Source organism: Alnus glutinosa, chromosome 5 (assembly GCF_958979055.1).
Source record: "Alnus glutinosa chromosome 5, dhAlnGlut1.1, whole genome shotgun sequence".
Classification (NCBI taxonomy): domain Eukaryota; kingdom Viridiplantae; phylum Streptophyta; class Magnoliopsida; order Fagales; family Betulaceae; genus Alnus; species Alnus glutinosa.
The window spans coordinates 22,414,930-22,428,266 of NC_084890.1; the positions used below are offsets into that span (position 1 = coordinate 22,414,930).

The following is a 13,337-nucleotide window of genomic DNA, read 5'->3' on the forward strand; positions in this document are numbered from 1 at the left end:
GCCCGTGTTCCGGACCGACTAGCATATAGGGTGTTGAGTTTTTTCCAAGCCTCATAAGAGGTTTTTGCAGAAGTAATGGAGGCTAAGATGGGATTGAGGATAAGGCAACAGTGGAGGTACCAACAGGGAGAAACATAGGAGAAACCGTTGACATAATCTAGCAAATCGTAGCCTATGAGAAGGGCTTCGAATTGTGCACGCCGTTGAGGAAAAGTGGAGGGTGTTAATTTATCATTGATTTGTGCAGTGATATTGTCATATTGAGAGCAATGAGGGGTGTGTCAGTAGATGAGACGGGTTGGGTATTGAGATTAAGGGTTGGGGTTTGATCTGTGGAAGAAGACATTGTGGAGATTGGGATCGTTTCCTCGTTCTCATCACCACTTATTAAAAAAAAAAAAAAAAGAATTGAGAAACAAATTAAAATAAACTTAGATCTTCATTGTAGAATGTAGGTGTTGACCGTGCTGCTATAAAAGGACAACAAGAAAAGACAACTTCGCCCACCGACAAAAGTTTATTGGTTGGTCCTTCTAAACTTTAGAATGCCAGCTGCAGCAATGACCAAAGCTAAAAGAGCCAAATGATCACCGAATAAGTGTTACCACATCACATCAAAAAAGACTTGGACTTTGAAAATTTTGAAGTCTTTTTTTTTTAAAATATATATATATATTTTACGAATAAAAAATTTAAAAGACTTAGACTTTGAAGGATGTATAATATAATTCACAATTTTTAACACGAATTGTGAACTCAACGTAAAATTAAAGGATTAGGGTTTAAGAGTTTGACTCGTTTAATTAAATGAGTCGACTTTGATTTGACCTATATAGTTTTATACTCATATTTTGATACAATCTAAACCTAACAAACGACATAATAACAAATAATTTTTGACAAACTAGTCACCTAAACCACAAAAACAATTACCGTATGGGCTCCCAACTCTCTTGCAAAACACAAACGAGAAAACAAAATTGCTTATTATTGATTATTATATCACATACAAAACCCAATAGAAAAAATATATACTTTAATCGGCGCTTCAAAATCAAAGAGGAGATTCTGATATGCTGCGCTCTTCGAAAGATGAAACCTCACCTCTATTTTTTAAGATCGGCAAAACGGGTCGACCCGTTTTTTTTTTAAAAAAAAGAAGGCATTTTTAAATTGAAATTAAAGAACTGAAATCATTCATCCGAAGCAGAATAACACAACCAAAATTGAAAATTACAGGATAAAATTCAATGAGAAACAACAGTGGTGAGATGATCATGATGATGATGATAAAGATCAACGGTGGCCAATTAAATTAAAAACAATAACAACCCTCGAAACAAGTAAATACAGCAGATAAAAGCCGTGTCATTTAAACCCAGTTTTTTTTTTTTTCTTCCTCTTATGTCCGGTCCTAAACTCCTACCTAATCCTATTTCCTTAAAAAAATAAATAAAAATAAAAAATAAAAATAAAAATAAAAAAAATAACCGTTTCTAGCGGGTCATTCACGGGTGACCTGTGACATATGACCCGCCAGATCGAAATAAATAGGTCGACCAGTTTATGACCCAAATCCGCTAATTTTTTATCGGATTGTCGGGTCGTGTCAAAATTGTCAGCCCTAATTTTACTGTGTAAAAAAGTTGCCTTTATAAGAGCATTTTCATTCGGCTAGTGCAAAGTTATTTTGACTAGTCATGTAGCAAAAAATAGCCAAAAAAAAAAAAAAAAAAGTCGCCTCATCCTACAAGGCAGTTTAGTGTTAAAAAAAAAAAAAAAAAAGGTTAGCTGCTTTGCTGAGCACCACATCTCAACAAATGCATAAACAAACTAATAAAAAAAATTAATATGATTCTCTTTCCCCTTTGGAAATAGTGAAAGTGCAAAAATAAAAAATATTTAAAATAAATAGTAAAATTTTGATAGTTAAAATAAAGAATGAAATATAGAAGCTCTCCAGCTTTAATTTGCTCTTTCCTTCTACAAGTTAAAGAATAACTTTTGTCCGACTTATTGCTTTGAATATTTCACCTTCTCATACTTGCAACATTCACATTAAGTTTAGTAAATTTTAGGTAAAAAATATATTTTTCTATTTTAATTATTCATTTTTTAAATCATCTATATCTCATTCTTTATTGAGAGCTTCTACACATCCTCCCTTCGTCCCCCCTTATCACCCTTTTATAATAAAAAAATTAATTTTTATTAAAAAGTTGTCTCTGATATGAGTTTAGTAAATTTTAGGTAAAAAATATATTTTTCTATTTTAATTATTCATTTTTTAAATCATCTATATCTCATTCTTTATTGAGAGCTTCTACACATCCTTCCCTCATCCCCCTTATCACCATTTTATAATAAAAAAATTGATTTTTATTAAAAAGTTGTCTCTGATGTCACATCAGAGACAACTTTTTAATAAAAATCAATTTTTTTAAGGAAAAGAGGGTGATAAGGGGAGGATGAGGGGAGGATCTTTAGCATTTCTCTTTCTACTACTGCAACGTAGCCACTAAAACTAAAAGACAACAACTAAACAACTAAAAGATAAGTCCTCCAAACTTCTTCTTCAACGTAACATATTCTTACATTACTTTTGGCTCGTCAACTACTACATGAACTCCCCACTTCTTCACTTCAGCATATAGCCAATTTCTGCAGATCACCTCAATTTCGTCTCCACTTTCCATCACCAATTCATTAAATATGAGCCCACTTTCCAACTCATATTTATGTCTTATGAGTGGCGTCAGATATAGAATGAAATGATCTTCTCCTTTTGTTGTTCGAAAAATAGAGACGTTGTCAACATTAAAAGTGGCTTTAGGAGGTGGCCAAAGCAATTTAATGTTGCCTCTAGTTTTATTTCGGATTTCCACGCCAAGATAGTAACGAGAAAACCAGAAATCAGAGGTTGCATTAAAAGAACAAACAACACAAACAAGCAACCGAAGGAATTGACCCTTTGAAATTGAAGGTACATGAAAGGATATTGAAGACCCAATTCCCTTGTGGCTAAACCAATTTGGAACCTCACTACCAGGGAGGCAAATGAAACGAGACTCATCATCGCCCATGGTTAACGGACACTGTTAAAAAAAAAATATGTTCAGAACATAAAATGAGAGAGAGAGAGGAGAACCTGGAGATGACTCCTAAAATTATATGCTTAATTGTGAAGAGAAGAAATTTCCCAATTCTCCAAGCCTTGAATCTCCGTCAATTTGTGGCAATTACGAAGGAAAAAATGTCGTCCTCTCTTGTGGTTTGACGAAACTGAGAGTCGTTCCATTGATGCACAATCCCTTGCATCCAACACACCTACACTTGAGAAGAGTCCTGAAATTGATTGAAGAGTCTTACACTCATGTAACTAGAAATTGTACAATTTCGGAAGGTGACCGATGCAATCAGGTAGGTTACGAAAATTGTTTATTAATAAATTTAAATACTGGAGTGAAGACAAACTCTCAAAATCTACAGGAAACATATCTTTAGACAAATTTTAAAAATAATTATTTTAGTAAAGTAGAGAAAATTTTAGATAAGTAATTAGATAGAGTTTTAAAAATTAGTTAGCTAAGATAGCAAAAAGAGCAGTGGCGGACCCAGGCTTTAAAAGATGGAGGGGCCAAATCGAAAAAATAAAATAAAATTTAAGAGGACAAAACTGAAAAAATTAAAACATTAGGGAGTAAAATTTTAATTTTTTTTTTTTTTTTTTGGTGAAAGAAAAAATTTTAGAGGAAAATTTTGGAGCTGCCCCATATCCCCAACGTAGGACCGCCCCTGAAAAAGAGGTTTTGATAATCTAGTTTGGGTAAAAATTCTCTTAAACAGCTGTCAATGCTCTCATAGTCTAATGTTTTGCTTTTGGACTATGAGAAAAACGTTTCGCTGTCACTCAAACTACATAACACACACGGCAACTTTTGCTGCCACGCAATCAATCATCACCACCGAAAGACAAAGCCAATCGATATTACTGCAATATTATATATATATATATATATATATATATATGCTCAATGTGTTTATAAAAGACTCCTTGCTTGCTGCTTTATTCATTTCCATCGCCATCCTTTCTCTCTCCCTCTCTCCCAACACAAAAATCTCTGTATTTTTGTTTTGTTACCCAGAAATCGTAATCCAAGTCTCGGCCATCAAAACCCAGAAACTGATCGTTAAACCCATTTGGTTGACATCCTCACGTACATTTCTCACTTCTCCCCTAATATTACCCCGATTTCTTTTCCAAACTACCCCCGCCATCCCTCTCTATCTACCCTTGTACCACCCATGGGCCAAAACATCGAGTGGAAGCGGGAGCCAAAATCAAATTTATACGATCGTATCTTTCGAGCCAATAGCGAAGCTTGGATTGAGGTGGTCATAGCCAGATGTGAAGTAGTCTCGGTGAGTTTAATTTATGACGTAATTCTCATATATAAATTTTTGATGAGCTCAACAATCACATGATTCTGATTTAATCAAAAAAAAAAATTGCTATATATAGTTGAACGATGGGTGCCAATGGGCTTTGGTGTGCAAGCTTAGTCCAAGTAAAATTGATGCCCAATACTATTATAGCTACAAAGCAGCGGCTCCAGATAGCCCAGATGGTAAACAGGTACAATAAAATGCCAAAACTGAATTTAAATATGGTTATGGTATTTCACTTTGCTTCTATTGTGTTTAATTTATGAAGTAATTGTCGTATATAATTTTTTTTTTTTAGATCTTCACTTATAATTCTTAATTTTTCATTATTTTGAAAAAAATGTATTCTTTAAAAAGTATCAATTTAGCATATTTATCTTTCAATTTTTTTTTTAATTTCAACATTCCATTAGAATTTTCTATTAAATTCTGTCAAAATTTTCAAAATACCACTTTCTTTTTTTTTTAAAAAAAAAAAAGAAAAAAAAAATTGTTAGGATTTTGGTGTTGGTAAGAATTTAATGGAATTTACAAAAATATAAATATATAAAAAAAATTTCAAATATTTAGGCATGGGTATTTTTGCAAATTCCGTTAAATTTTAATCAATACCTAAACCCTAGCAATTTTTTTTTTTTTTTTTTTTTTTTTTTTTTTTTTCCTTAAAAAATGAGGGGTTTTTTGAGAAATTTTGACAAGATTTAACGAAAAATTCTAACATGGGTCTAAGATTGAAACTTTCTTAAAAATGAATACCTTAAGTTGAGACGTTTTAAAGTTTATGTACCTTCTTTTAAAAATGGTGAAAGTTTAGGGGTTATAAGTGAAGTTCTCCCAATTTTATAATTTATTTTTTAAAAAAATAAACACAGGAGTATTTTGAAAATTTTGATAATATTTAACGAAAAATTCTAACGGGGGTTTGAAATCGAAAAAAAATTAAAAAAATGGATATCCTAAATTGACATTTTTTAAAGTTTAATTAAATACATTTTTTCAAAAGTGATGAAGGATCAAGGATATTTGTAAGTACAATTTTCTCTAAATTTTTTATGAGCTCAACAATCACATGATTCTAATTTAATCAAATTTTTTGCTATATATAGTTGAACGATGTGTTGCACAAGGTTGGTGCACGAAATCCTTTTCGACGGTACTATTATGACTGCAACATGGCTCTGGGATGCCTAGTTAAGAAAGAGGTACACATACATGTTATTGTTATGAGAAATGATATTTTTACATCTTCTACACATCTCTTGTACATCTAATTTTTAAATCCACCTTTGGATTTATGAGACCCACATTGGGTCCCACAAATTCAATGGTGGATCCGAAACTTGATTATATGAAGATGTACAATAGATGTATAAAAGATATAAGTGTATCATTTCTCTATTGTTATAGCATTTCACTTTGCTTCTTTTGCGTTTTCATTCGTTCCTTGTATTAAATTTGAATACATGTTCTTTTAATCTTTTGCAAGTAGGTGCAAAGATGCTGTGATGACATGTCTGTACTCATAACACGGTATCATGGTACACATAACCATCCACTTCCAACTGCCATGGCTTCCACCGCTGTTTCAGATGAAACCTCCACTTTCACCCAAGCATCCCTTCCGCTTCCTTACCAACCTTACCACAGTTCTTATATGATAAAAATGACTTCTCATCCACCAAACATCAGAAGTATAAACCCTAACGACCCTAACCCTTCCAAAGGAATTGTTGTTGACCTTACAAGCAACTCTGATGATCCACCTCAATTTATGATGGACAAATCACCAGTGCAAGACCAAGACCAAAACCAGGCTCCCAAGATTCCAGTCGTCGAAGACCTAAACAAAGAAGGTATTGTTTTCCCTGTGCTCCACAGATCAAATAGAAATGGTTGGGTGTATGCATATGCATATGTAGGTATTTCTGTGTTATGGCTGAATTAGCTTAGAAAATGTGACTTAAAGTAAGGCTAGCTATACATGCGAGTGAATATTAATCACAACTATTTACTATCTACATATGCGGATGCGGTTAGTAAAAACCATTATTTACATATGCGGATGCGGATAACAAATTTAGGGTATATATAATACATACCTTATATGTTTTTAATAAAATCACCAAAAAGACGTCATTTTGGTGTTTAATATCAAAATAAGATAGAAATTGTTTTGGATTATTAGTTTGTGAATAACAACTATTTGGGACCTACTCTTATTTAATCGGATTTATTTGCTTCGTGTGCTGGTCTAACGTAATGCTACAACCATGCACTATGCACAACACCAACGTGAATGAACATTAGAGGGTTTTAAACTCATCAGAAAGACTTATTATGATTAGTAAATCATTTGTCGTGTTAATAATTGGGTTTCTTCACTTATGAAAAAAAAAAATTGGGTTTCTTCTGTGATTGATAGATTATTCTCTATTTCTCTTTCTTTATTTCTCAATCATTTCCTTTTTTCTGTTAACTACTTTAATTACTTTGGAGGGTTCATTGAGCCTGAAAGTATAACCCCAATAAACATGGGTATGTTACCGACTGAGGCGTGGTTTATTGTATAATCATGCAAAAACACTAAAATTAAGCTCAAATTATTTTCAAAATCATTTATAACATGCTCTAATAGAGACCCAAAAAAAGCCCAAAAGTGTAAAATATGCTCAAAAGGCTTATTACCTGATATGCGAATAGTATAATAATCGCAATAACCGCATTAATACGGTTAGTAATTGCATTATGAAGATGTAGTTGCAAATATGACCAATAAACAGCCTTAACTTAAACAATTAAATCATAAATTACTTGTTACTTGACAAGATTGAGTGGTCAAATATTTTCTAAAGTGTTTCGTTTTGGTTCTTTTTTTTTTTTTTTTTTTTTTTTTTTTTTTTTTTTTGTGCATGAGCAGGTATAATGGCAGTTTAAATGAGTAATTTATTTGGCATACCGGTGTGATCTAGATGCCCTCACAAAATTTAAAAGAGAACTCTAGTGAAATCCAGATGTAGTGGAGTCTTCTTCATCCTTCATGGAGAGAGAGAGAGAGAGAGAGAGAGAGAGAGAAACAAAGAGACCCATTTGAGAGAGTGAAAGAAATCTTTCATTTCCATTGGTTTGGTTCTTGGCCACAGTGGATGTGAAAGCTCTTTTTTTAAAAAAAATTATATATATATAAAGTTGAAAAAGAATCAAAACGAATGATTTATAAAATTAATTTGCATTTAGTATTATATTTAGCAAATCTTTCTCATTTTTCAATTTAGAAAAAAAAAAATTTAAACAAAATATTGATTGCACCCATGCATTATACAGGCTCTACCCCTACTGTTTCTCACATGATTTGTATCTTTTTGCAGTCCAATCAAACCCATCCACAAGAAGTACCTCATTTTCCAGACCTCTTTACAATTATGACGTTTTCTTGAGTTTTAGAGGTGAAGACACTCGTAAGAACTTCACTGATCACCTTTACTCCGCTTTAGTGCGACTTGGAATTCGCACATTTCGAGATGACAAGGAGCTTCCAAGAGGTGAGAACATCTCAACCGAACTTCTCAACGCGATTCGAGGATCAAAGATTTTCATTGTAGTTTTCTCCCAAGGCTATGCTTCTTCCAAGTGGTGTCTTAATGAGCTTGTGGAGATCGTGCAGTGTAAGAATACCATAGGCCACACTCTTCTTCCCATATTTTATCAAGTGAAACCCTCGGATGTTCGAAAACAAACTGGAACTTTTGCAGAAGCCTTTGCTATGTATGAAGAGCAGTTTCAAACTAATATGGAAATGGTGCAGAAGTGGAGGGAAGCTCTTACTAAAGCTGCAAATTGTTCTGGTTGGAATCTCGAGAGTCTTGCAAATGGGTATTATGCTATGGACTCTTGTACTTTTTCATGCATTTCTTTTTTCTTTTCTTTTTTTGGTCTTTATATTTGCTTCTAAATTTTAGGCAAAAATTTATAAAAAGTAACATTTAGCTAAATGGATTGAACAAAATTAGTTTTTGAGTTGAATAAGTTGAAGGTTTTCTGTTTCGTGCCCACGGTTAGAATATAAATTAAATAATTAAATTAACTATTTCTTAATAGTTTAAACTTTTATGATAAGTTGTGATTTAATATAGTATCAGATTGAAAGGTTATGAATTCGAACGTTGTCTCTATCATTCATTTATCATTTCAATTAAATATTCCACGAGTTGAGTCACTAATTAAGGGAGAATTTAAACTCACACATAAGGGAGAGTGTTCGAATATAAATTAATCATTTCCTATATAACAACTTATCCGTTTCAGATAACTGGTGATTTAAATCCAACTCTAGATATCAAGTTCATGCTTTCTAGAGACAAACCTTTTTTGTTGAATTATCAAGTCTAGGATTGCTTTTTAGATAAAATATTGTTCACTTGAATCAGAGGAATGATATTGTAACCATACTTTGCGAGAAGCCGTTAATGGCTTTTTTGCTAGAATAAATAAATAAATAAATTGCTTCATGGCATGTCAACGGGAGAAGAAATTACATAGAAATATATTTAAATGATAATTATCACTAAAATTGATTAAATGTAATTATTGTCATGACGTATTAGTTTTAAATGATTGAGATGATAATATCCTTATGGTATTGAAGAGTCATAATTTTTTTTTTTTAATATTATTATTATTACTATAGATCATTGAGCTTATCTTATTGTTCTCAGGTATGAATCAAAATTCATCAAACAGATTCTTGGAGAAATTTTGTGTAAAGTGAACCCAACTCGCTTGGATGTTGCCAAACACCCAATCGGAATAATGTCTCGTGTTAACGATATTAAAGATTTATTAAATCTTGGAACAAATGATGTTCATGTTGTGGGCATTTACGGAATGGGTGGTATTGGAAAAACAACCCTAGCAAAAGCTGTCTATAATGAAATATGTGCTGCATTTGAAGGAAGTAGTTTTCTTTCAAACTTTAACGAAAGCGTAGAAAAGTCTGTTGGTTTAGTTCATTTACAAGAACAACTTCTTAATGATATCTTGAAAATGAATTTGAAGATTGATAATGTTGATAAAGGAATTAGTATAATTAAGGAAAGAATTTGTGGAAAAAAAGTTCTTGTTATTGATGATGATGTAGATGACTTTGAAAAACTACAATCGTTAGTTGAAAAGGAATGGCTTGGTCTGGGTAGTAGAATCATTATAACCACCAGAGATGAACACGTGTTAAGTCCATTGAGAGCAGATAAAAAATATAACATCGGAGAATTGAATGATTGGGAGTCTCTTCGACTGTTCAGTTGGCATGCTTTCGAAATGATCAATCCAAAAGAAGATTACTCAAAGCTTTCGATTAAAGCAATCGGCTACGCTGGAGGTATTCCATTAGTTCTTGTGCTTTTGGGTTCTTTTCTTAAAGATAGAAGCGTTGCTGAATGGGAAAGTGAATTGAAAAAATTACAAAGAACTCCTCATGACAAGATTCATAATGCACTTCGAATAAGTTTTGATTCACTGGACGAGTATACAAAGGACATATTCCTTGATATTGCATGTTTCTTTGTCGACATGGATGAAAAATATGTTATGAAAATACTTGATGGTTGTAATTTCTTTCCAAAGATTGGCATCCCTATTCTCATTCAGAGGTCACTTGTGACAATTGATGACAAAAAGATTTTGAGGATGCATAGTCTTATTCAAGATATGGGAAGGAAGATTATTCATGGAAAGTCACCGAATTTGCCAGGAAAACGTAGTAGATTGTGGTTTCATGAGGATGCATTAAATGTATTACGCGAACATAAGGTAAGAGGCATATGCATTTATACATATAAAGAAATTTACATACACAGGCACATAACATATGTCTTTCTGCGAAACATACATGTTTACAAAGTTATATATATATATATATATATATATATATATGAGCATTTTGCCTTTCTACGAATCATACATCATAGTTATAATTGAATGATTTTAAACCAAAATATTTTCTAAATTAAGTTAAGAACTAATACTTAACAATATTTAAAAGGTATGCAAGCATGTTTCAAATAATTCAAATAATGTCTGAATCAATTCAGATTTTTTTTAAAAAAAAAAAAAAAGAAAAGAAGAAAAAGAAAAAGAAAATTACAATGAGAGTATATACGCCTATTCTAAGGTCAAAGTTGTTCTAGTTTTATGCAAGATGAGTATCAAGGATATAAAGCTCTTTTTTTTCTCCACTCTTTGTATAGCTGAGTTGTTATTTAGTTTAGTTATTCTGTTATCTTAGTCATCTAGTTATCACAGCTTAGTCTACAGTTAGGATTTAGTTTAGCTTGAGTTCTGTGTCAATATATATGTAATTTCTCTTCATTCTTGTATTAAGTACATTCATTCAGATAATACAATTACATTCTTCCAATCACTTTACAAAGATTGACAATGAGCATGTGCATTGCTAATCCAATTGTCTATTTTGCTAGGGAACTGAAACAGTTGAAGGTCTGATCTTAAAAGCATTTGAAGATGTATGCTTGATCAAAACTAAAGCATTTACCAATATGAAGAGTTTGAGATTGCTCCAAATCGATGGTGTTCATCTCAAAGGATCTTATGAGCATCTCTCTGAAAAGCTAAGATGGCTTTGGTGGCATAAGTGCCATTTGAAATTTCTACCACAAAATTTTCATCTAGAAAACCTTGTTATTCTTGACATGCAGTATAGTGATCTCAAACAAGTTTGGAAGAAGAACAAAGTATAACAAATCTTACAAAACTTTTTGCTCTCTCTCTTTCTCTCTATTAATGTTAAATGTTTAATTAACAAGAACTTTTCATTTTTTTATTTATTCTCTATTTTGTTTTTTTTCACAGATACTCAACAAGTTGAAGATCCTTAATCTTAGCCATTCCAAATATCTCACCAAATCACCAAACTTCTTTGAAATGCCACAACTGGAGACACTAATACTTGAAGGTTGCACAAGTTTGGTTGAGATTCACGCGTCCATTGGATGTTTGAAAAACCTTGTTTTCCTGAATCTAAATGGATGCAAGAGTCTTATGAATCTTCCAAGTAGCATTTCTAACTTAAGATCTCTCAAAACTCTTGATTTGTCTGGCTGCTTACAAGTTGACAAGTTACCGGAAAAAGTAGGGAGTATGATTGCTTTAACAGAGCTGCTTGCAGATGGAATTGCTATTAAGCAATTACCATCCTCCTTTGGTCTTTTGAAGAATCTTGAGATTGCATCATTATCTGGACGTAAAGAACAATCCTCAAAATCTTGGTTGTCACTTCTCTCATCATTGATGTCACCAAAAAGCTTGAACCCAGTATGTTTTCTACCACCGTCCGTTTCTGGATTACGTTCTTTGACAAAATTAAGTCTCTCTGGGCGCAATTTGTCTGAAGATATGTTTCCTGTTGATTTTGAGAGTTTGTCTTCACTCCAGTCTTTAGATTTATCAAGAAACAATTTTCGTAACCTACCTGATTGCATCGGCCGCCTTCCGAAATTGTACAATTTCAAGTTACATGAGTGTACGACTCTTCAATCAATTTCCGGACTCTTCTCAAGTGTAGGTATGTTGGATGCAAGGGATTGTACATCAATGGAACGACTATCAGTTTCGCCAAACCACAAGAGAGGACTATATTTTTACCTTCGTAATTGCCACAAATTGACGGAGATTCAAGGCTTGGAGAATTGGGAAATTTCTTCTATTCACAATCAAGCATATAATTTTAGGAGTCATCTCCAGGTTCCTCTCTCTCTCTCTCTCTCTCTCTCTCTCCCTCTCTCTCTCTCTCTCTCTCTCTCTCTCTCTCTCTCTCTCTCTCTCTCTCTCTCTCTCTCTCTCTCTCTCTCTCTCTCTCTCTCTCTCTCTCTCTCTCTCATTTTTTATGTTCTGAACATTTTTTTTTTAACAGTGTCCGTTAACCATGGGGGATGATGAGTCTCGTTTCATTTGCCTCCCTGGTAGTGAGGTTCCAAATTGGTTCAGCCACAAGGGAATTGGGTATTCGATATCCTTCCATGTACCTTCAATTTCAAAGGGTCAATTCCTTCGGTTGCTTCTTTGTGTTGTTTATTCTTTTAATGCAACCTCTGATTTCTGGACTTATTGTTACTCTCTTGGCGTGGAAATCCGAAATAAAACTAGAGGCTGCATGAAATTGCTTTCGGTATCTCGTATACCCCCTTTTGATGGTCTGGACTCCTCTATTTTTCCAAGAATAAAAGAAGAAGATCATTTCATTCTATATCTGACGCCACTCATAAGACATAAATATGAGCTGGAAAGTGGACTCATATTTAATGAATTGGTGATGGAAAGTGGAGATGAAATTGAGGTGATCTGCGAACATTGGGTACATGCTGAAGTGAAGAAGTGTGGAGTTCATGTGGTAGTTGACGAGCTAAAAGTATTGTAAGAATATGTTACGTTGAAGAAGAAGTTTGGAGGACGTATCTTTTAGTTGTTTAGTTGTTGTCTTTAGTTTTAGTGGCTACGTTGCAGTAGTAGAAATAAGGATATTACATTGTAGTCAATATGCATTGCCACCTGGAGATTCACACCGGCTGGGCCGGGGTTTGAGAGTAATTCTACATGTACATTAAGTGTTCATCAAATGTCTATCAAAAAAATGAGATGGCTCTTAAAATCATTATTTGATCAAAATCATCATTTCATCAATCATACCCCCAATGATAAATTTCAAAGTCACCTCATTTTTTTATGTATTTACTCGGGGTTTGAACTTTGAAGATGGCTTGGGTGGTCCTCCGCCAGCAGATCTTCCCAAGTGTTGATATTTGACTCATTTCTTGTGTCACTCCGACCTGCAGAAATTGTGCCATTCTTTTTTTTTAGACCCATTTAAATTGTTTTGGCTC

General features: G+C 33.1%; 1 protein-coding gene and 1 long non-coding RNA gene across 3 annotated transcripts; one reads left to right on the plus strand and one right to left on the minus strand.

Annotated features, from left to right (window-relative positions):
* Positions 1-2,547: 2,547 nt before the first annotated feature.
* LOC133869921 (uncharacterized) lies at positions 2,548-3,417 on the minus strand. The gene is made up of 2 exons (XR_009900580.1): positions 3,149-3,417; positions 2,548-3,095 (listed from the first exon to the last, which is right to left on the minus strand). It is a non-coding gene; the product is annotated as an uncharacterized LOC133869921 (long non-coding RNA).
* Positions 3,418-4,069: 652 nt separating this feature from the next.
* On the plus strand, positions 4,070-13,108 carry LOC133868074 (disease resistance protein RUN1-like). 2 transcript variants are annotated; one of them, XM_062304882.1, is made up of 9 exons: positions 4,070-4,422; positions 4,523-4,636; positions 5,553-5,648; positions 5,936-6,299; positions 7,812-8,316; positions 9,159-10,251; positions 10,920-11,192; positions 11,311-12,201; positions 12,371-13,108. In XM_062304882.1, the coding sequence occupies exons 1-9, from the start codon at positions 4,306-4,308 to the stop codon at positions 12,872-12,874; spliced, it is 3,957 nt and encodes a 1,318-aa protein (XP_062160866.1). In that variant the 5' UTR covers positions 4,070-4,305; the 3' UTR covers positions 12,875-13,108. The 2 variants fall into 2 exon arrangements, with proteins under 2 accessions (XP_062160866.1, XP_062160867.1); XM_062304883.1 differs by lacking the exon at positions 10,920-11,192.
* The last annotated feature ends 229 nt before the right edge of the window (positions 13,109-13,337 follow it).